At 42.8% G+C, this 21,419-nt stretch overlaps 1 protein-coding gene across 1 annotated transcript; it reads left to right on the top strand.

Moving 5' to 3' along the window:
- The first annotated feature begins 19,889 nt into the window (after window positions 1-19,889).
- On the top strand, window positions 19,890-21,150 carry LOC125091864 (diphosphoinositol polyphosphate phosphohydrolase 3-beta). The gene has a single exon (XM_047715953.1). It carries the CDS (start codon window positions 20,157-20,159, stop codon window positions 20,649-20,651), a length of 495 nt encoding a protein of 164 aa, XP_047571909.1. The 5' UTR covers window positions 19,890-20,156; the 3' UTR covers window positions 20,652-21,150.
- Window positions 21,151-21,419: the final 269 nt, after the last annotated feature.

Raw genomic sequence — 21,419 nt, 5'->3', positions numbered from 1 at the left:
TTCATTATAGAGGGATAAATAAACACGTAAAGCAACTAGCACAGTGCCTAATAAATAGCAAACTCAAAAACAGCATCTGTAATTATTATCATTACTGTTCAATAACAGAAAAGAATACTAGCGTTTTTAGATTTGAGCCTTAGAGATTTGCCACACGTTTTCTCAAATGTGTAAATCCCTCTTTTCTTGTCAAAAACACTTAGTACCTAAGAAGTTAATTGACTCATCTTCTTGTGGATCCTACTTTCTAATTTCCCACTTGAACCCCAGCCTATATTCCACTCAACCTCCAGCTATTACAAACTAATCTTAGTGCCCTGAACCCAGCAAGCTCTCTTCCACCTCCACATTCACTCTTCCATCTATACACACACATGCTGGATGATTCTCCATTTGTTAACCAAGCTTTAATTACTCCACCATTTAAAATTTAATGAGTCCTTTTGTTCATTGTATATCTCCCCACACTAGAACGAAATATTAATGGGAGCAGGGAACCTGACTATTGTGCTCTCAGCTATATCCCCAAAGCCTGAAAGACCTATAATAAGTGACCCATAAAGATTCGTTGAAATAATTAACTGATCCTTGAACAGTCTGGGACACAGAGTCTGGTCCAAACGGGGCTTCCACTTGAACTCTGGGAAACATGGAAACTGGGCAGACTTCTCTTTCGTGAAGGCCCATCATCCAAGGAGGCAATACAACTAAGGCTTCAGGCTTCTAGAGTCAGACTAGGATGGAATTCAACCTCTATCTCTTACAAGTGATGACATTGGGGATGCTTCTCTACTTTTGTCAGCCTTAATTTCCTTCTCTTGTTAGTTATGCTAACGAGATATTTGAAACTGCTCAACACTTTCATTTATTCTTTTTCATTCAGCACACACATACTTTTTTAAAACTTCTATTTATTTCTTTCATTTCTTTTCAGTGTTCCAAAATTCATTGTTTATGCACCACACCCAGTGCTCCATGCAATATGTGGCCTCCACAATACCCACCACCAGGCTCACCCAACCTCCACCCCCATCTCCTCCAAAACCCTCAGTTAGATCCTCAGAGTCCACAGTCTCTCATGGTCTGTCTCCACCTCCAATTTCCCCCAACTCCCTTCTTCTCTCCATCTCCCCATGTCCTCCGTGTTATTCCTTATGCTCCACAAGTAAGGGAAACCATATGATAATTGACTCTCTCTGACTGACTTATTTCACTCCATACAATCTCTTCCAGTCCCATCCATGTTGATATAAAAGTTGGGTATTCATCCTTTCTGATGGAGGCATAATACTGCATAGTATATATGGACCACATCTTCTTTATCCATTCGTCCATTGAAAGGTATTTTGTTTTTTTCCACAGTTTGGCGACTGTGGCCATCAGCACACACTTATTAAATGTCTCTTATACAGAGCAACACTGCTCTGGGTGTCAAGGGTAGGTCATAAACAAGTTACATCTGTTAGTTTACAGTCTAGTGAATGAGCAGATAAATAATAAATATCCATTGTAACACCACAATGGTGTTAGGGTCATGATAAGGAAAATACTGGGTTCTGGTAGCAGCAGTTGTAGGAGCGACTGCCCTTCTTCACTTCATGTTGTTTGTCTCCAATATTGAAGTCTGTCAGTTAACAAGTCCTGAAGCCTGCTTCTACAATCATTCTTCATGTTTCTTTCTTGTAGGTTCTGCAATGCTGGAGCTGGCCTTGACTTGATGAGACAAATGTTATAATCCTGAGGTTTTCCCCAGAGGCGGATCTTATCAACATTTGATAGTAAAAAATATAATGATAAAAATCGCTACCACTTGTTTTCAAGTGTACTTATAGATTCTTATTCATTGGGTCATAATCCATTATTATTATTACATACTGTGTTGCTCAAATTGTCTCATTTTAAAACATTACCTGTGTTCCAAGCCTTACACTAAATGCTTTCTTTACTTTGTTTATACCTTGCCACATACTTATGACAAACATCCTATTTTTATACCAATTCCACATACTAGGTAAAAAGTTAAAGGAAATGTAGGGGATTGTCAAGTCAAAGCGCCAATAGAGAATGATGTTTAAAAGCACAGGATCCATTCAAAGTACCCTTCTATACTATAAGAGACCAGGGCTCCTTGGGAAAAAGGCTGATTCCAGGGCTGGAACAGCCAAAGTACAAAAAGAGTCTGGAACATCTTGCTGCATCAGAAAAAGTTTCAAAGAAAAATGTACACACACCATGGGAACAGAAGTCAAGGGCTTCCAGTGACCAAATCTGGGCAAATTCAAGCATCAAAATAAATTGTGATGGTAATGGGTCATTACAAAGTGAATAAAATATATATTCATGAACCCATACTGAAACAAATGAAGACATGAATAATTAATAAATGAGGGTGAGAGAAAAGCTCTTCATTGCAGAAGAACCCTTACTAGTAAATGGGGAAAAATGATAAAGTTGGATACATAATTTTTCAAATGTCATGTGTTAATGGATTCAGTGATGAATCATCAATGGATAATAGAATGGGATATTTCCATAGCCTCCAAACATCTCCACACAAAATATTTAAGTGCACAAAGGGAAAATACCAACTTTACATTGGAATATTCTGATGAATACAACCTTAACCCAGAGATCAAATTTAGTATCTCCAGTGATGGAATAAATGGATATCAGGTGCCAACTGATATACTGCACTGAGAAGGACACAGTAACCTTTTGTGATCTTCCTTGCAGAAATGCATAAGTTGAATCTAATCATGAGAATAGAAAATCAGGTAAACCCAAATTGAGGGACACTGTAGTAAATGGCTCACACGTCTCAAAACTGACATGGTTGTGTAAGACAGCAAGTTTGAGAACTTGTTCCAGAGTGAAAAAAAAAAGAAGCAAAATAACAACTAAATACAATGTGTGATACCAGACTGGAGAGAAGAATGGACAAACTATAAAATTTATAAAATTTTCTATAAATGACATTGGGTTTTTTTCAAAGTTTGGGTATTAATGAAGGTACATATTATATGGAACACTGGGTGTGGTACATTTACAATGAATCTTGGAATACTGACAAAGTAAAATTAAATGAAAAATACAAAAAGAAAAAAAATAAAATAAATTCTAGTTAGTTAACATATAGTGTAATATTGGTATCAGGAATAGAATTTAGTGATTCATCACATATGACACCTAGTGCTCATCATAACAAGTGCCCTCCTTAATACTCATTACTCATTTAGCCCATCCCACATCCATCTTTCTCCATCAGCTCTCAGTTTGTTCTCTACTATTAAGAGACTCATGGTTTGGGGCGCCTGAGTGGCTCAGTTGGTTAAGCGGGTGCCTTCAGTTTAGGTCATGATCCCAGGGTCCTGGGATCGAGCCCCACATCAGGCTCCCTGTTCAGCAGAGAGCCTGCTTCTCTCTCTTCCCCTCTCCCTGACGTTCTGCTTACTTGTGCTCTCTCTCTAACTCTCTGTCAAATAAACAAATAAAATATTTAAAAAAAACAGACTCATGGTTTGCTTCCCTCTCCTTTTTTTCCTCCTATATCCATCTGTTTGTTTCTTAAATTCCCTGATGTTCACAGCAGTATTACCAATGATAGCTAAACCATGGAAAGAACCCAAATATCTATCAACTGATGAATAGATAAAGAAGATGTGTTTACATCTTCTTTATCTTTATACATATGTATTATTTTAATATTTTATGATTTTTTATTCATGTTATGTATGTTCTATTCATATTATGTTTATCCATGTTATATTCATATTATATATATATATATATATATATGCAGAGAGAGGGAGAGAATATCAATGTTATCAATGTTATATATATATAACATTCCATTATATCTATCATGGAATATTAGTCATCAGAAAGAATGAAATCTTACCATTTGTAATGATGTGGAGGGAGCTACAGTGTATTATATTAAGCGAAATAAGTCAGAGAAAGACAAATACTATACGATTTCACTCATATATATATTTTTTATTTATTTATTTGACAGACAGAAATTACATGTAGGCAGAGAGGCAGGCAGAGAGAGAGGCCCGCCGAGGAGAGAGCCCGATGCAGGGCTCGATCCCAGGACCCTGGGATCATGACCTGAGCTGAAGGCAGAGGCTTTAACCCACTGAGCCACCCAGGTGCCCCCGATTTCACTCATATAAATGACATTGAGATAACTGGCCACATTTGAATAAGGTCTGTAAATGAAATATATAATAATATGGTTATCAACGTTCATTTATTGATTTTGATAATTGTGTGTTTTTTTTAAAGATTTCATTTATTTATTTGCACACGCGCAAGAGAGCACAAGCAGAGGGGAGGGGCAGAGGGAGAAGCAGACTCCCTGCTCAACAGGGAGCCTGCTGTGGGACTTGGTTCCAGGACCCTGGGATCATGACCTGAGCTGAAGTCAGACACTTAACCAACTGAGCCACTCAGGCACCTGATAATTGTAATGTGTTTATGCAAAAGGATGTCTTTGTTCTCATGAAGGTACTCTAAGGTATTTGGGGGTAGAAGGGCATATCTACAGCTTGCTCTCAAATATTTTGGAAAAAAAATTGTATGTATGTGTATCTGTATGTAGTATGTGTAAGGAAAAGAAAAAGAAAGAGGGAAGGGAAAGAGAGAGTCAGAGAGAGAGGGAGAGAGAGAATAAGAGAGACAAAATATGCAAGATATTACAATTGAAGTATTTGGGTCAAGTATAAACAGGAGTTTTCTGTTCTTGGCTATACCCTTGAGGGTGTAGATGGCATGTAACGCCACAGAATTGGATGTGATTACCAAGGGAATGAGTGTAGGCGAGAAGAGATACGGACCAAGGACTGAGTTCTGAGGAAGGTCAATGTCAAAAGGTCACAAGGAAAGGAGGAGAGCCAGCCAAGGAGATTGAGGACGTCAGAGAACAACCAGGAAGGTACTATCCTGGAACCCAGGTGTGTATGTGTCAACTTGGTTTGTTTCTCTAGACAACTCTGAAAAACACACCAGGAAAGAAAGTACTTCCAGGAAGTGTGAGTGATCAACTCTGTCCAAAATTATTGATAAGTCAACTGAGGAGAGACCATTTGATCTAAAAATACTGATGACACTGTTATCTTGACCAGAACAGTTTTAGTTTAGTAGAAGGTGTATAAGCTTCATTGGTATGTGATTAAGACAGAATGGGAGAAGAATTGGAGATAGTGTGTATAGAAAACTCTGTCTGGGAGGTTTGCTATCAAGAGGAGGATAAAGGGTCTTGCAGGTGGTAGAAGGAGTGAGGTAAAAAGGTTTTTCGCTTGTTTTGTTTGGGGTTTTGTTTTTAAGATGAAAACAATAGGGGCACCTGTGTGGCTCAGCAGTTAAGCTTCTGCCTTCCCCTCAGGTTGTGATCCCAGGGTCTTGGAATAGAGCCCCTTGTTGGGCTTCCGGCTCAGCAGGGAGCCTGCTTCTCCCTCTCCTCCTCAGTCCTGCTCTCTCTTTCACTCTCTCTGTCTCTCTCAAATAAATAAATAAAATCCTTTTTAAGAAGATGAAAACAAATAGCACCAGTTTGTAGGCTGACAGGAATAATCCAGCAGAGGAAAGAAAAGTGATAATGATCTTACAAATGCCCTGAGAGCATGGATTTCTTTTTTGGTTTAGCCAATCTAGATGAAAATTCTGATACTTCCAACAGAAAGCATTTTCATTAACGGAGTGAGCAATGCCTAGGCATACCTACAAATTTGCTGTTTTATGCCTATTGAGCAGATATAATATATAAAAGTACTCTCATTCTGGCTTGGATAATAAATTTTATGTACTAGTTTGGATGATAGATTATATAGGCACATGAATTAGTTAGGAACATCAGTACTGAAGCCAAAGATTCCAACCCTGGGCCTGTCACAAACTGTCATGATGGAAAGATTACTTACTTTCTGTGTTCAATTTCTTCACATTAAAACAAAGCGACTAATGACACATGTGTCATGGTATTGTGCTGACCAAATGAGGTAAAGCACCTATAGAGCTTACAAAAGGACTTGCCAAATATGGAAAATATTTCATAAATGTTAGGTATTGTTAAATTTGCATGCGACTTGATGTAAACTTCCCCTTTACAGTAAAGAATGTAAACTCCTTGTGCATCTGTTTTCCCTACACACATGTAGCCTTAAAGGTAATTGGTTAACATGCAACTGAAAGTGAAATCATTCACAGATGGATTTTATAGTTTGGAAACATGGAAATAGAGTATTCAACTAAGATACAAAGGAAATTTAAAAATCAGGGGCGCCTGGGTGGCTCAGTGGTTTAAGCCGCTGCCTTCAGCTCAGGTCATGATCTCAGGGTCTTGGGATCGAGTCCCACATCGGGCTCTCTGCTCAGCGGGGAGCCTGCTTCCCTCCCTCTCTCTGCCTGCCTCTCTGTCTACTTGCGATCTCTCTCTGTCAAATAAATAAATAAACTCTTTAAAAAAAATCAATGTTAGTCCATGGACTGTGTGAAGAGGCTTGGTGTTATGTGTAAATCTATGTAAGTTTATTATATAAATTATGCAAATTTATGTGTCAACTTGACTGAGCCAAAGGGTGGCCAGGTATTAGGTCAAACATTATTCTGAGTGTGTCTATGAAGATGTTTATGGACAAGACTTACATTTGCACAGGTAGAAGTAGTAAAAAGATTGCCCTCTCTAATGTGGGTGCCCCATATCCAATCATTTGAAGGCTACACGGATCAAAAAGGCTGACTTTTGTTCAAGCAAGAGGGAACCCTTCTTGCCAGACTGCTTGAGATGGGACACTGCTCTTGTCCTGCCTTTAGACTCGAACTGAAAGATCAGAACTTCCTGAGACCTGATCTCAGCAGCTGTAGGACTTCAAATTAAACCATCACCTCTCCTGGTTCTCAGGCCTTTTGACTTGGACTGGAACTACACCAGAGCTCATCTGGCTCTTTACCATGCTGGCATAGATGTTAGTATTACTGGACCCCATAATTATAAAGGATATAAGCCTTGCTTATATATATATATATATATATATATATATATATATAATACCATGCTGGCATAGATGTTAGTATTACTGGACCCCATAATTATAAAGGATATAAGCCTATACTTATAATAAATCCCTCTCTCTCTCACTCTGTGTGTGTGTGTGTGTGTATAAAACCTTGATATATCTATATATATAAAAAAATGAGGACATTTCCTGGTATATATAACTATATATATATATATATATATATATATATACACACACACACACACACACACACAATAATATTATGTATTTATATATAAATATGATATAAATACAAATATTATTACACATATTCTTCTATTACATATACATATTTATCATATAAGTATTATATAAATATTATATAAAATAAATATATCTTAATACATATTGACATATTAAAATATATACAATTTCACACATATTTATATATATATATGTATAAAACAATGGGGACATTTCCTGCTAAGATGACTGCCATACTTACTGTCAAGTAGTTGCAAACTGGAGCTGCCCATTCAGTCCCTGCCCTTTAGATAACGAAGAACATTCAATTCCAAAGATATCTTATGGGGCAACAACAGGTATGCACAGTCAGGGAAATTGCAGATAAGGTCTCTGAGATAAGCTGAAATAAATTATTATGAAGAAGGGTCTGGGGGCACCTGGGTGGCTCAGTAGGTTAAGCAGTTGACTCTTGGTTTTGGCCCACATCATGATCTCAGGGTCCTGAGATCAAGCCCCATGACGGGCGCCACAATCAGTGGGGAGTCTGCTTTAGGATTCTCTTTCTCTCCCTCTGCCCAACCCTTCTCTCTCTCTCTCTCTCTCTCAAATAAATACATCTTTAAAAAAGAAAAATGGCCTGATGTCATAGACATTCTTTGAGGCTTTAGAGTCAGACAGTCTGGCTCCAACATTCCGTGATCCTAGCTGAGTTCCAGAATTCTAGTTTATTAAGCATGTGTGTACGTGTGTATTTGTGTGTGTAGAGCACTTCTTTTATAAACAATCTTGACAAATATACACAGACCCCTGGGGTTAAGATGTGCCTGTATGATGTTCTGTACTGAGAGTTGAATACATACATATACATACATATGTATATGTATATACATACATCTATACCCTATTGATTCTGTTCATCTGGAAAACTCTGAATAATACACTTGGGAAGGCACAAGCCCCTTGTTGAAGTACAACAACATGCTGACATGATATAACTCAGTAAAGAGTGGGCGTTATGGTCACAGGGTTCAAACAATCAGGGTCACAAAAACAGGTTTCCGTAAATAATTAAGTGATGGTTATTAAAGGTTGTGGTAGGTAGCATTCTAAAACTGGTCTCCCAGGATTCCCCACCATAATCTCAGATACCATAAATAAGAAGAATTATCTTGTCCATATTTGTGTTAAGTTACACGGCTAGAGGGATCTTACAGGTGTAAGGAAGGTTACTAAACAATTGACCGTAAGTAGAGAGATTATCCAAAAGAGCCTAATTTAATCATAGGACCTCGTTAAAGGCAGACAGTTTTCTCTGGCTAGTAGCAGAAGGGCAAGCGGGAGAGATGTGACGCACAAGAAGGATTTGACACACCACTGCTTGCTTGAAGGTGGAGAGAACCACATGCAGAGAAATACAGGCAGCCTCTAGAATCTGAGAGCAGCCCCGACAACATCCTGCACCATGGAAGCTAAATTCCTCCAACCACCTGGATGAACTGGGAAATAGCTTCCTCTCCAGAGCCACCAGGTAAGATCCCGGCCCAACTGACACGTTGATTTCAGCCTGGGACACCCTGAGCAGAGAACTCACTAGATCCATGCCACATATCTGACATACAGAAACTGTGAAATGATAAATATGGGTTGACTTAAGATGCTAAATTTGTGGCAACTTGTTGTGCAGCAAAAGTACACTGATATCAGGTATTTATGTCATTAGCATATTGAATCTATCATAGCTAAGGTCATTCTCTATATTACCCAACTTACCGGAGGGGATGGGACATGATTTCTGCCCCAGCCATAACCACATGTAGCTCTAAGGTGCAAATGAAAATAAGCACAGCCATAGTCACAGTGTAGAGAATTCTAACTCTCATGTAGTGAAAATAAATTGCGATATAGAGGCAAGAAGGAACAGCTTGAAGTGTGGCAGTACCCATGAGGACATTTCCTGCTAAGATGACTGCCATAGTTAGTCTGAAGGAGTTGCAAGCTGGAGCTGCCCATTTGGTCCCTGCCCTTTGGATAAAGCAGAACATTCAGTTCCAAGGATATCTTACGGGGTAACAAAAGACATGTACAGTCAGGAGAATTGCAGGTAAGGGCTCTGAGTTAAATTGAAATAAATTACTATGAGAAGGGGCCTGGGGGCACCTGGGTGCCTCGGCTGGTTAACCAGTTGACTCTTGGTTTTGGCTCAGGTCATGATCTCAGGGTCCTGGGATTGAGCCTCACAATGGGTACTACGATCAGTGTGGAGTCTGCTTTAGGATTCTCTCTCTCCCTCTGCCCCTCCCCTCTCTGTCTCTTTCTAAAATAAATAAATCTTTAAAAGAGCAAAAGGGTCTGATATCAGACATTCCTTGAGGCTTTAGAGTGAGACAGACTGGCTCCTACACTCTATGATCCTAGCTGAGTTCCAGAATTGTAGGTGTGTGTGTGTGTGTGTGTGTGTGTGTGTAAAACACGTCCTTGATGAGCAATCTAGAAAAATCTTTACACACCACTGGGGTTAAGATCTGCCTGTATGATTTTCTGTACTAAGACGGTTGGATCAGCTTGAAAGATCCCACTAATCCCAGAGCCTACCAAAGTGTGTGGTATATATGGATTTTCTGACCTTCATCCCATTGCCTACGTTCAGTAGCTTCTAGTACCGGTGTATTGTTGACCTCCTGGCTTCCTAATCCGTGCTGGCCTTTCTAATAATCTTTCAGTTTCTGAAATGTCCTTCCAGTGGGAGAAGTTCTGAAATTCCCCTAGGCTTTGCAGATACAAAGTGACTGATATACAGAAATCACACCTGTAAAGAAACTGAACTGCAGAAATTAATTAATAAATACAAGCCTGGCAGTGTGATTCTTGTTTTGGTAAAATTTATCAACTTCCAGGAATATGGACTCATGTCTGTGAGTCCCCAAAATCTAGAATTTCCAGGTACAGGCATACATGTTCATAGTCACGAGGACACAGGTCCCCTGACTTGACTCCTGTTCCTATTGCCTCCGTTCTTCCTCAGGCCAATTCTATGTCTCCTCTTCCTCTTTCCCTCTCCTGTGCTGCAAATGCACCCTCTGGAGACTTCTAATTCACAAATGACATTCCATTCTTTGTTTTCCTGTGAGGGACTTCAGTGCTGGGACCATGATCTGTTCTTTGCCATATCCTGCATGAAGCACACCACATGACACATGGTAGGCATTGCTGAAGGTTTGCTGAATTCATCTCTTTCATAAAGAAACATGAAGGTAAAAACATCCACGTCCAGTCTGCAGGTAGTGCAGTAGATGTTTCCTATATGAGTACCATATGTGTGGGTTTTGAGTATCCGGGGCCTGGCATGCCCTTCTAGAAGCTAGAAGGTGTTGGAGGAATAGAAATCTGGTCCATTTGTCAGTGTGCATCTACATGCCACATAGCATACTTTTCAGCACACAATATGGCTTAAAGCAACAACTCCCAGGACTTAGTCATGTATATGCCTTTCCATATCTACCACCCTCGAATATAATACCATGTTATAAACATAGTATATCACGTGAAAGAAAAGTATTATTTGCAAGAGCAAAACTCTAAAAGTAAATAGAGTGATAACATAGCAATGGTAAAGAATATTTTAATTTACATTGGTGACTTTCAAAAATATGGAAATTTTATAAAATGATATTATTTATTTCTTTGAGAGACAGAAAGAGAGAGAACACAGGGGGAGAGAGAGAGGGAGAAGCAGACCCCACTGAGAAGGGAGCCCGATGTGGGGCTTGATCTCAGGACTCTGGGATAATGACCTCAGCCAAAAGCCAACACCTAACCAACTGAGCCATCCAGCTGTCCCCTATTTTTTTTTTTAAAGGTCAGTATAGGCTGACCAATGCAGGCAGTGGATTGTCACAGCAGTCTTAAACCTCAGCTCTACCACTTTCCAGCTGTGGGTGTCAGGGCCAACATATCTATCCTTCTGAGCCTGAATGTCATTATTTATGAAATTGGAACAATGGTACTTATATCACAGGAATTTTATGAAAATGATCAGCAAAATATGCAAAATACCTGAAACATGGGAGGCCCTCAAAGAGTTTTTAATGATCTTTTCTGATACAGTAGTTAAGAAACAAACAAAAAACCAAGCAGGATTCCTTTATGAGGATTTTGGGAACTATATACATAAGGAAGTTCATCCAGAGCAGCAAGTCTAGGATACTTCTTTCTGAGATGTAGAATCAAAAGAAAAAACTATTTGAAAGACATTAAAGTGAAGTTTAGAAACCAAGAGTCTCACTGGTATCCTTAACTAGGAGAGATAATATTGTTATATGAGAAAACACCTGACAAAACACTAATTTTCAAACTTGCCTTGAAATAGGTAACCCAAAAGAAGATGGAGAACAAGAAAAGGAAAAGCTGTTTTCCTCCCAGTCTCAAATTCCAGAGACTAAGGCCTGGCTCAGAACTTTGGTCAGAGCTCCTCTACCATGGTGTTCACTGATGTTGCATCTTTCCAGAACAGGCTGATTTTACTGGGGGTACTCAAAGATTTTACTGTGAAAGGAGGAATGCTGCCATTTTCCTTTTCCCAAGTTGATACCAAACATTGGTTGTATGTGCTTTGTTGTCTTTATCGAAGGAGCCTGTGAAACATGTGTAACAGCTTGGTGACCCTGAGAAAACAGTTTTTGCCTCCGAGGGAACTGGTCTCATGGTGTCTGGGCCTGTGGGTGAGCAGTGTCATTGACAATAAAGCATCTTCCCTCCTGGGCGGGTTTGATGCCTCAGTGGAAGGATTTGGCAGGATTCCCACACAAGGAAATCAGCTCTGCAACAAAGGACCCTCCTCACGATCCATCCACAATCGTCTAAAGTCACACAGGACTGGTAAATAACAATTACTCTGTTCCCACATGAGAACTTGAAACAGTCATCTTTCCTCTGCCACAGCCAGAACCAGTGTGGAATAGATCAGCATTGGGCCGAAGGAACAGGGGGAAAGTCTCTGGCATGAAGAACTTCTGAAATCGTGGGAGATAGGATGACAGAGCAGAGAGCTGTATCAGCGAAAAATGGAAGAGGAACCAGACAGGACTGCTGGGCGCAAGTTAAGTGGGCCTGGCCGATACTGCAGACTTTCTTGACTTTCATGTCATCAATGAGTCGTGAGTTTCCACCTCACGCACCTACCTACCAGCTTTCAGACCCTGGGCAATTTCCCCTATGTCCCCGATCTCAACATCCTCCTCCCTTGTGAATTGGGAATGACTGTATTTCCTTGAAGCGTTTTTATTAGGACTAAAGGAAAGATGGATGAAGAACCTAGTGTAAGACCCATCATTATGTGCACTATTACTTAACATCAGCCTCAACATTCATTTCGACTCTGTCAGTAAATTGCTTTCATTTTATCTGTTTAATTATATAACTATGTTTCATTCCCAAAGATAGTTTTATTTTCATAGATATTATGTAAATTATAGTCAAGTCCTGCACAGATAAAGTCATCAGGTGATGAATGGCTATCTGAAACGCCACTCTAAATCCTGTTGTGCAGGAAGAACAGTGCCAGCCCTAGGAGGGATCCACAAAACATGAGTCAGACTTCTAGCCCTCAAATATCTCCCAGCTGACTAGCGTAGTTCCCATGGAAGCTGATATATACATGGTGCTGACAATGATGGCACCTCCTAGAATAACTGCAGTTTGGAAACAGAATGTTTTCCCTACTACTGTCACTTTCAAAAGATTAATTAACTAATTGTTTCAACAACATTCAGCAATGCCTTTCCAATTGTATCAGAAACTGTTCTGGATGGTGGATTGACAAAGACCAGTGAAACATGGCCCTTGCCTCAAGGGTGTCACAATGCAGCAAAGGAAACAGACAGGTCCGTTACATCAACAGATATGGTCTAGATGACTACAGTGTGTGCTCAGCAGTGTTCTGGGCTGCTTCACATAAACCGGTAGGCAAAGAGACAAAGATCCCTAGCTTCTACTCAAGCAGGAGTTACAGTGGGGGGAGTGGGGAGAGAAATAAGCAATAAGCGTAATAAAGAAGTAAATAATAGAGTCTGGTAGGTGATAATTCAGGCTAAGGTAAAACGGATCAGGAATATGGGGTGGGGTGGAAAGGGTGAGTGCACTTGGCAATCTAAAATAGGAGGTGGCGGTGCTTGTAGACCTTCATGAGGATTCAGCATTTGACTCTGACACATGAACAGAGGAGCGCTAGCAAGGGTTTAGGTGCTGAATGAGAAGGTACAGGGACAATGTCAGTGAAAAGGAGAGACACAGCAGTCAGGGAACTAGAGCTAGGGATCAAAGAAACAGGAGAACTCAAGGAGGGCTGCCTCTTGGAGAGGATGGAAGCACTCACCTGCACTTGACATCCATTGAGCTTTGTGTTCAGACCCTTGGCTGCACAGCTGTGCCATGACTCACAAAATCACAAAAGTAAAAGGCCTGTAGGTCACCCTGTGATTCACTCATTACTCAAAGGGAAAAATTGGAGGCATACTTTTTGCTTCAATCACTTTGTTTTGGGGATGATTCTACTGAACTATCTAGTATAGATGCACTACGAGGCCAATTCTATAGTGGAGGGACTACCCAAGACACACAAAGAAGCAACAAATGGGGGAACATGCGGAGAGTGATTTGAAAGACACAACCCACCCCACCTCCCCAAGAGAAAAGATATATGGAGATGCCTCTGTTCACTCATCTTTCTTTTCGTATCACTAATAAACAATTAACAGGTACAACAGTAACTGGCCTTTGATCCATGGAGCTTCTGTTACACTCTAATACTCAAACCATATATTTTGAACCCTTCCTGAACACCGAGTTCCAGGCAGTGGGCTGAATCAGTAGGAACAAGTATGTTTCAGGTTGGCTCCCCGCCTTTGACTTTCTTACAAACATGCTGGCAAAACATTACAAAGCTCCATGATTACAGTGATGACAGAACTAAAGTCAAGGGAGTCTGGAAAGGAAAAAAAGAGCGGGGTAACTGAATCCTGGTGTAAGGGGAGGGTGGGCACCCATGGTCAGCAAAGCCTTCCCCGGTGAGTTGAAGTTAATGGGGTAGGTAGTTTAGAATCCCATTTTACAAATGAGAAATAATATGGCCAGAGATATTCCCTTGCTTCAGGCTGCATAACTACTTGAGAGAGCCAAACTGAAATTCTAGGTCATTTGGTTTGTAAAACACCACATTTTCTCTCATTGACTACGACTAAAATCACTTCACCTGACTGTTTCCCTTTACTATATCCTGAAATCCTCTCAGGTATGTTGTGGTCACTCTCCTGAAAGCTGGTTCCAGCTGTAAATGCTACAAGGCTCTGGGAAGTTCTGTAACAGTCTCCCTCCCAGGTAACAGCTGTTCTGGAAAGTGCCTCTCTCTTTGAATTGTAAACCACCATCTCACTAAGTAAGGTGCTCAACTTCCCATGGATGTGGCTGTCACTTTCCAATCTGCCTGTTCCTTCCCACTCTAGAAAAGAGGCAGAAATATGTATCGGACTTGTTGGTCTCACAGCAGATCCCCTGTGCTTTAGAAGATTCCATAGAAGCTATGTTCTCCTGGGTGTCTGGGTCTTCCTGATAATAGAAAACAGGAGGAGAAGGAGAAGGGGTGGGGAGAGAGAGAGAAAGGGAGGGAGGGAGGGAGGGAGAACAGAAGACATCTGTACCACAGGAATGGCATGTCTCAGAGAGAGGAAGAGCATTTCTTTTGGAGTCACACAGACAAAGGTGTGAATATCAGCCCCTTCACTTACTGTCTTACTTAAGCACATCTCAGCCTGTTTCTTAATCTGCTGAGGGGTATTTTGATATTCATTGTTCTGGTTTGTTGGCAGTTAAATATTAAGTGTATAAAACCTATCAGACCATCAATAAATCAAAATCAGTGCCTAGAGTGATGACAATACAGAATATCTTCTCTAGTGCATCACTTAATTCCATTTTATGTGTGCAGAAAATATTGAATTTTGAGTTGTCAAGTAACATGTCCAGGTAGCACACTTGATTGGTGGCAGTGAGGTAGGCACTCAGGTGTTCTTTTCACTAGATTGTGCAGGAGAAAAACATCTAGATGGAAAATACCTTTCTTTGAACCCAGTGACTCTGAGCAAATGAACGCCTCATGTAAGAAGTCAACTCTGAACCTCATCAAAAAATGACACAACAAACTATAGCTCTTGATCAAAATAATCCTTTGACAAGACATGGTGATGCTACGAGAGCACAGGCTGTAGAGAGACATGAAGACTTGAATTCAAATGTCAACTCCACTCTAAGTCTTCTCTTCTATGAATTGCAAATAGTAACCTTCTCATTAAGATTTAATGGGCTGTTCAGTAGGATACAGGGGACCATCACAGGGCTTGCCACACAGACTCTACTTGACAGATAACTCATGTCTTAACCTCACTCCCTTCCTTAGGTCTCCAGGGGAAGTTCACGGTCAACCTTTTCAAGTGGAGGTTACATTTCCACTATGAAAAGCATTTTCTCTCTCTCTCTTATTTTGGGTGGGATTTTGTTGGGTGGCAGTTACCGGTTGTGCCAACCAGTTTCTGATGCACAACAAACCGTCCAAAATGTAGTGACTTTGAACAACCAATTCTTTTGTTCCCGATTCTACAGGTCAATAATTTCAGCTGGGCTCAGCTGAGAGGTCCTTTTGCTCTTCTTGGAAGGCTTGCTTATGCATCTGTGGTCAGTGCCCCTGGCTCTGCTGGGGGCTGGATGGTGTATGATGGTCTCACCCACATTTCTGGCGATTGGTTCACTGTCACCTGTGGTGGAGGGGATGCATGGGCCCTGGGTCTCTCAGCATCCACTTAACCCACGCTTCTTCACATGGTTGTTGTCTTGTGTCAAGAGCACCAAGAGAGGGCAAACCCTGGTGTGCAAGCACTTTTCAATTCTCTCCTTGCTTCACTCTTGCTACTGTTCCATTGGACAAAGCAAATTCCATCTCCAAGGCCAAGGGAAATGTGGGAGGAGATACAGGCAGACATGTACAAAATACATTTGTTACTCTAACAGTCTACTGTTAAGGTAGCTTGTGAAATAACCCTGTTCATCATTAGAGAAATCTTAACTATGGGTGAACTAGACAGTGGAATGCTAGCCTCTCAAAAATGATGTTGACACTTCTATACAAAAAGTCATACCTATCTTGCCTCATGATCAGTCTAATAGGTGAATCATAAAATTATTTTTACAAAATTCTGCTAAAAAAAGATCAGTTTGAGATTTTCCCAGCATTGTACCATACCTGTAAATTGCGGATCCCCTTATCCAGAAATGTGCTATGACTTTGCCCGTAGGAATCCAGCCTGCACCTCTTTCCATATCTTAATGTTGCTATTCCTCTCCCTTCCAAAATAACAATATGCCCCAACAGACACCTATTGCGTAGGCATCCTCTGATGGGGAAGTGATAGACGAGACTAGGAAGCGGCCCCTCTGGTAAGACAAGGAGAAAATACATGCTAACTCTAGTCTTGTGATGTGGTTGGGGCCTGGATGGGCCACCACTCCCCATTAGCCCCTTGCCCCACCTCCCAGCTTTGCTAGAGTTCCTCTTGATTCATTCAAGCCATCTTTCAAAGCTGAGTCCGAGCTCTATCATTTTCGACTACAATGTCCTAACTTTATTGCTCAGGATCCCTTGGTATTTTATTTACTGTGTGGTGGCTGATATGGCTACCGCGAAGGCCGTCATTTCCCTACCATATTTTCTATGTGATTACTGCTGGCATACATGAAACCATTAGTGCTTTAAATAGTAATACTTCATTCTACCATGGAAGGGAATTCATTTTTACTCATTTCGTAGGCTTTTCCCAAGAAGATATTCATATCATTTGGAAATAATGAAAATTTGGTCTTCTTTACTAAAACAACGCTTTTTTTCTCTTTATGATCTCCTTACACTGGAAAGATCACCTAAAGCAAAAGTTAACAATATTGGTGATAATAGGTATATTTGCCTAGACCTTGACTATAATGGAATTTTTTCTAGTTGCTTAACATCATTCGTGTATTTGTACATTAGGCACACTGAGGACTGCAGCCTGCTAAAACCTACGTTCCTAGTTTGTTTTTAATCACGGGGTGTCACATTCCTTCAAATGTTCTTTGATCGGCGCCTGGGTGGCTCAGTGGGTGGAGCCTCTGCCTTCAGCTCAGGTCATGATCCCAGCGTCCTGGGATCGAGCCCCACATCAGCTCTCTGCTCAGCAGGGAGCCTGCTTCCCCCTCTCTCTGCCTGCCTCTCTGTCTACTTGGGATCTCTCTTTCTCTCTCTCTCTCTCTCTCAAATAATTAAATAAAATCTTTGAAAAAAAATGAACCGCTTATAAGAGAAAGGAAACAAATGTTCTTTGATCATCCATATACCATTAAAATATGGTCAATACTAGTATCTCTAGTGGTTGAAGTCATTCTCTTTACATCTCCATTTTGTCATTTCTTCATATGGAACCCACACATTTTTGTCCTATTATGCTCTAGATATTGCAGGAGTCTGTTGCCACTGGGAACAGGATCATTTTTATGAGCTATTCTGGGTATAAATGGAGTGTAGCAGACCTTGGGAAGCTGATCTCACTTGTTATTTAAGAATTGGGCTGTTGAGGCGCCTGGGTGCCTCTAGTCGGTTAAGCATCCCACTCTTGATTTTGGCTCAGGTCATGATCTCAAGGTCCCATGGGGCTCTGCACTGGGCATGGAACCTGCTTAAGATTCTCTCTCTCCCTCTCCCTCTGCCCCTCCCCTTCCCACTCACGCGCCCTCCCTCATCCTCCCTCCCTCCTTCCCTCTCTCTCTCTCTCTCTCTCAAAAAAAAAAAAAAAGGCCTTTGCACTTACATTTCAGATTCCCCTTCCCTTTGATGAGGGATTATTTCACTGGAAAAGGGAGTTTTCGTGATCCTGGTTGCTTGATGCCAGCAGAGGGTCTGTGGGTAAGAGAGAGACAAAGATGCCTAAGCTGCAGTATGGCAAAAGTTAGGGGACATCAGACGTCTTCTCTGTAAGGCTACAGTTAGAGCAGGGAAACAGTAAGAACAAATGAAAAGGTGAGGGAAGGCTTTGGGTTGTTAACTTTTTGGTTATGATGGTCCACATCTTGGCCAAGAGGACAGCATGACCCAACAGAGAGGTGGTGAAAGAGCACCAAGCGGCCTTGCTTGGTGTGGAATCCCACACCAAGAGCCTCCATAAACATCAAACTGAAAAACATGAAGGGATTTCTGTAGGCATGTTTTCCAAAACCCGAAGCAGTACCTATCAGTGAGAAAGAGAGAGAAGGGTGAAAGTGAAAGAGGGTGAAGAGTGTTGGGACTTCCTAAAAGGTGACTTGGGGTGGTTCTGCAGCTGTTAGGTGACTAGGACTCCAAGGGCCAGGGCTGAAACAAGTAGGCAAGAAGTTTACTGTCAGGAAACTGAGGAGCAGAGGTTAGGTAAGAGGGCAATAGGACCTGTTCAAGAAAAGTGTTAAGTTATGGGCTGTGCCAACATGCCCAGCAAGGCCAAGAACCTGCCACCCTGAATCAAGGAAACCTCATTTAAAATGGAGTCAGGTGGCTAGCAGGGGGAACCTCTCACGCCCTACCACTTCGGTCAGCTGCAGACCCCAACAAGGACCAACAGTTCCTGGCATTCCCAGCAGGAAGCCGCTTCCTTTCCTACTCCAGCAGGAGAAAGGACGAATTTCTCTGCACCCAGCAACAAGCCCAGCCAATAGGAAATACCACAACGGGGCCAATGAGGAAAACGTCAGCACCTACAACTGCGGCTTTTCTGCAATGGACTTTCCCTTCCCGGCAGTCCCTCCCAACTGCCTCCTTTTCCCTAGAGAAGAAGGGTCCTCGTGTCTGAGCTCCAGACGGGCCTCTGAGGTGCCATAGTTTGCCTGTCCCCAACTGCAATTCCTCTGCTACACCCAAATAAACCCATTTTGCTCATAAACCACAACCGGCTGTTCTACCTTTTAGGTGGACAAACCTGTTGAAGAACTCAAAGGGTATGGATATGACTCAGCAAAGAGTAGGTACTGTTTTGCCAAGAACAGCGAGGGTCATTTTGACAACCCCAGGCCCTCCTAAACCGTAAGGCGGTAGCATTCCTTCTGGGCAATGATGATGCCCTTGGCCTGATGGCCTGTAAAATAAGTGTATGCATTTCATGCAACCTGCCGGGAAGGATGAGGAGAAAGGTCTGGCCACGCCACAGCCAACTTCAACTCAAAGGCCCACGTGGAAGCGATCTTGGCCCCGGTCACAACGCGGGAATTGAACTCCCAGGGGAAAGAGATTTCCAGCCTGGGAGGTGCGGGGCGCCTGCGCAGTGGGCCCGAGGCGCCGCGCGCGCGGCGGGAGCCACAAGACCCCCGCCCCCGCCCCTCGCCCTCCAACATGAACGCGCACGTGAATGGGGACGCGGACGCGCACGCGAATGCGCCTCACCTCGCTCAACCCCTGCCCGGCGGCTGAGGAAGGAGGGAGGCGCGCGCGGGAGCCGCGGGTGGGCGGTGCGGAGTGGCGGACCCGCTGGCGGCGGCGCGGGGGCGGGCGCGGGGGCGGGCGCGGGGGCGGGCGCGGGGGCGGGCGCGGGGGCGGGCGCGGGGGCGGGGGCGCCTCGTCCAGTCAGGCGGCTGCGTTCGGGACCCTCCGGCCCGCACGAGGAACGAGGAACGAACAGACTGACGTACTTCGCCCGCCCCCGCCTCATCTCCCCCCGGGGCTTCCTGGGCTCCCCCGGCTCGCTCCTGGAGCGCCTTCTCTCCCCACTGCTCTTCTCGGCCCTTTCTCTCCCAGGCATCTCAGGCGGCGGTGCCGGCGGCGGCCGAGACCCCAGCAGCAGCAGCGAGCGGCAGGAGCGGGCGGCCGAGAGGATGAAGTGCAAGCCGAACCAGACGCGTACCTACGACCCGGAGGGGTTCAAGAAGCGGGCGGCGTGCCTTTGCTTCCGGAGCGAGCTCGAGGACGAGGTGCTGTTAGTGAGTAGCAGTCGGTACCCGGACCGCTGGATCGTGCCGGGCGGGGGCATGGAGCCCGAGGAGGAGCCGGGCGGTGCGGCAGTCCGAGAGGTGTACGAAGAGGCGGGAGTCAAGGGGAAGTTAGGCCGGCTCCTGGGCATTTTCGAACAGAACCAAGACCGCAAGCACAGAACGTACGTGTACGTACTGACTGTCACTGAGATTCTGGAGGATTGGGAAGATTCGGTTAGCATTGGGAGGAAGCGAGAGTGGTTCAAAATCGAAGATGCGATCAAGGTTCTCCAGTGCCACAAGCCCGTGCATGCCGAATATCTGGAAAAACTAAAGCTGGGCGGTTCCCCGACCAATGGAAACTCCGTGGCCCGGTCCCTGGCACAGAGCGATCCTTAGTATGTACCGCTCCTGCACCGACTTCTGCTTTCCGCCTACCTTAGAATAAATAGTGCCCGGAGCGCCTCTCATTCCTTGTGCGGTCTCACGGGGAGGCGGGGGGCTTCTTTTGTTTCCTTGGCAGCCCTCCGAATCACGCTTGCAAACCGTCTCGGTTGCCAGGCACTGTTTTCAGACAATTTGCACGTTTTTCAGCTGCTTTGAAAATCGCTGCTTGGTAGCACTGTAACAGATTTCGGTAATCCTAAACCACGTGGGCTTTTTGTTTTGTTGTGTTTTTAGAGTGCCTTAACTGCTTGCCCAACCTTTAGCGTGTGTGTTTGTGCATACACGTTGTAGTTTGTTTTATAACATTGCACACACGTGTGTGAGCACGTGTGCTTTTTTGGTACCACTCTTGGTTTTTGTTTTTGTTTTGTAGTGAACCCCTTTAAAATCTGAACGTCTTGGTTATGGCATCTTTAATTTTTTTTTCTTAAACGTGCTCGCATGCCCTTCTCTGATGGGAATTGGTTTAAGGATCATATATATATATATATATATATATATATATATATATATATATATATTTAAAAAGTATTTAAGATATTTTACCTCTTGTCGTCTTTCCGCACTGGGTAATAATTTTGTGTTCGGTAATGTGATCTGATTTGCCCCTTTCAGACCTTTCTTTAGTCGTATGTACATGATTTGATTATCAAAAGAATTTTCACCAGTGGTATTTTGTTGCTGCTTATTTGAAATGGCCATTTCCCACATAGCCCGAAG

Source organism: Lutra lutra, chromosome X (genome assembly GCF_902655055.1).
Source record: "Lutra lutra chromosome X, mLutLut1.2, whole genome shotgun sequence".
NCBI classification, from domain to species: Eukaryota; Metazoa; Chordata; class Mammalia; order Carnivora; family Mustelidae; genus Lutra; species Lutra lutra.
Note: the sequence above shows the minus strand (reverse complement) of the source record. Positions and strands in the feature narration are given on the sequence as shown.